The sequence below is a fragment of the Mesitornis unicolor genome, unplaced genomic scaffold (assembly GCF_000695765.1).
Source record: "Mesitornis unicolor isolate BGI_N332 unplaced genomic scaffold, ASM69576v1 scaffold41608, whole genome shotgun sequence".
Classification (NCBI taxonomy): domain Eukaryota; kingdom Metazoa; phylum Chordata; class Aves; order Mesitornithiformes; family Mesitornithidae; genus Mesitornis; species Mesitornis unicolor.
In genome coordinates this window covers 1-1,852 of record NW_010200537.1, presented here as the reverse complement: position 1 = coordinate 1,852, position 1,852 = coordinate 1, and the positions used below count along the sequence as shown (strand labels likewise).

Here is a 1,852-nt window from a genome sequence, read left to right as displayed (position 1 = left end):
CCCCCCCCGCGCCGCCGCGGAGGGGCCGACTGCGCGCCCGCCCCCTCACAAACCGCCCGGAGACTGCCGACGTGCCTGATATAAAATTTATTGATCTCTCTTCGTTTGGAAGAAGAAAGCAAACGAGAATTAGGGACAGGGAGAGGGAAGGAGTATTTCGATTACTTTTTTCGAAGAATACGGTAAACAAAACTAAAATGCTTCTTCATCTGATATGTCAAAACATGGTTCACAGTAAAATTCACAAACCAATTTACATAAGTTTACAGCTTAAGAAAAACCAAGACATACAACTTACTATAAATAAAAGAAATGCGTTTGCGACCCGCACAGCTCTGCCCCACTTCCCCTTTTTTTTAAGGAACAAAACCCTAATATTAAAAAGTCGTGAAAACTACAGATTGTGGATATAAACCAAGCGAGGCTCGGTAAGGAGGGCAGAAAAAAACATTTGAAAAACCACAACGACAATGTGAACAACCGAGTTTAAGAACAAAAGCCCGCCGGTTTATTGTAATGTCATTGCAACGCTAGAAATCAAACTGGAAGATGCAAGATCTTTTAAAAAACTTTTAAGCGAATAAAACAGTGCCCAACTTAGCAGAAACCAAGAAAGAAGTTGCCGTGGTGTAAAAACTTCACAACGGCTTCTAGGAGGCAGAAGTTGTGCTCTTATTAAAATAACAGCTTACTCAAATACTTTAGTTTTGTACAAAACAAACAAAAAAAAGGACACAACTAACGGATTCCTTTTTTTTTAAATTTCTCCAAAGTTAGTAATAAGTCTGCTAAGCCGAGCAACACTGCCGTACGTCCCGGTGTAGTCAGTGAACGATGGTGTTAGGGATTAAGACGGGGAGCCGTCCGGAGCAGCCAAGTTTATATGTGAGTTAGTGGTACGGTACCATTCACGCCAGTCCCGGCACTCTGGTAGTGCTGGTGGACGCTGTGTAACCTGCTGCCCTGCAAGGCCGAAGGGTCTGTGGCGTCCCCCCCAGGGGGCAGGTACATGCTGATCATATCCCGCAGGTCTCCCAGGCAGGCCCTCTGCGAGTGGGAAGTGATGGCCGGAGGCGGCGAGCTGGGCTCGGATTTCACCACCGAGCCCATGGAGCCCAGGCTCATGGCCGTGGAGGGCTGCTGGCCGTAGGCGGCGGGGGACATGCTGTAGGTGGAGGCGGCGTTCATGTAGGTCTGGGCCGTGGACATCATGGGGCTGTACTGCAGGCCCGTCATGTCGTAGCGGTGCATCTGCTGCAGTTGCGGGCTGTTCATGCCCGGGTGCTGACCGTAGCCCAGCTGATCTTGCATCAGGGAGTAAGCCCCGTTGGTCCAGCCGTTCATGTGGGCATAAGTGTCAATCCTCTGTCCCACCCCGACGGAGCTGCTCACCGCGTTGCCCCCTCCCGGGGCCAGTAGGTTGCCGGGCAGCGAGTATTTGTCCTTCTTCAGCAAGGTCTTGGTCTTTCTCCGGGGCCGGTATTTGTAATCCGGATACTCCTTCATGTGCACGGCCCGCAGTCGCTTGGCCTCATCGATGAAAGGCCGCTTCTCGGCGTCGCTCAGCAGCTTCCAGTCCGCCCCGAGGCGCTTGCTGATCTCCGAGTTGTGCATCTTGGGGTTCTCCTGGGCCATCTTCCGCCGCTGACCCCGCGACCACACCATGAAGGCGTTCATGGGGCGCTTCACCCGGTCCTGGTCCGAACCGGCTCCCGCCCCGTTGCTGGTCCCGCTGCCTCCGCCGCCTTTCCCGTTGCTGCCCGGTGCGGGGTTGCCCCCGGCGTTGCCCGGCGTGGGCTGCGGCGTCTTGATCTCAGTCTCCAGCATGCTGTACATGGCCGGAGCCGGCAAG

The 1,852-nt window shown here is 53.6% G+C and overlaps 1 protein-coding gene across 2 annotated transcripts; it reads right to left on the bottom strand.

The window, feature by feature from the left end:
* Positions 1–447: 447 nt before the first annotated feature.
* Positions 448–1,836, bottom strand: LOC104535626 (transcription factor SOX-3-like). 2 transcript variants are annotated; one of them, XM_010189793.1, is made up of 2 exons: positions 1,746–1,836; positions 448–1,709 (listed from the first exon to the last, which is right to left on the bottom strand). In XM_010189793.1, the coding sequence occupies exons 1-2, from the start codon at positions 1,834–1,836 to the stop codon at positions 880–882; spliced, it is 921 nt and encodes a 306-aa protein (XP_010188095.1). In that variant the 3' UTR covers positions 448–879. The 2 variants fall into 2 exon arrangements, with proteins under 2 accessions (XP_010188095.1, XP_010188094.1); XM_010189792.1 differs by having other exon boundaries at positions 448–1,836.
* Positions 1,837–1,852: the final 16 nt, after the last annotated feature.

What these genes read in the sequence shown, in the direction of transcription:
- LOC104535626 (XM_010189792.1), bottom strand. Translation starts at nt 1,836, where the DNA reads ATGTACAGCATGCTGGAGACTGAGATCAAGACGCCGCAGCCCACGCCG.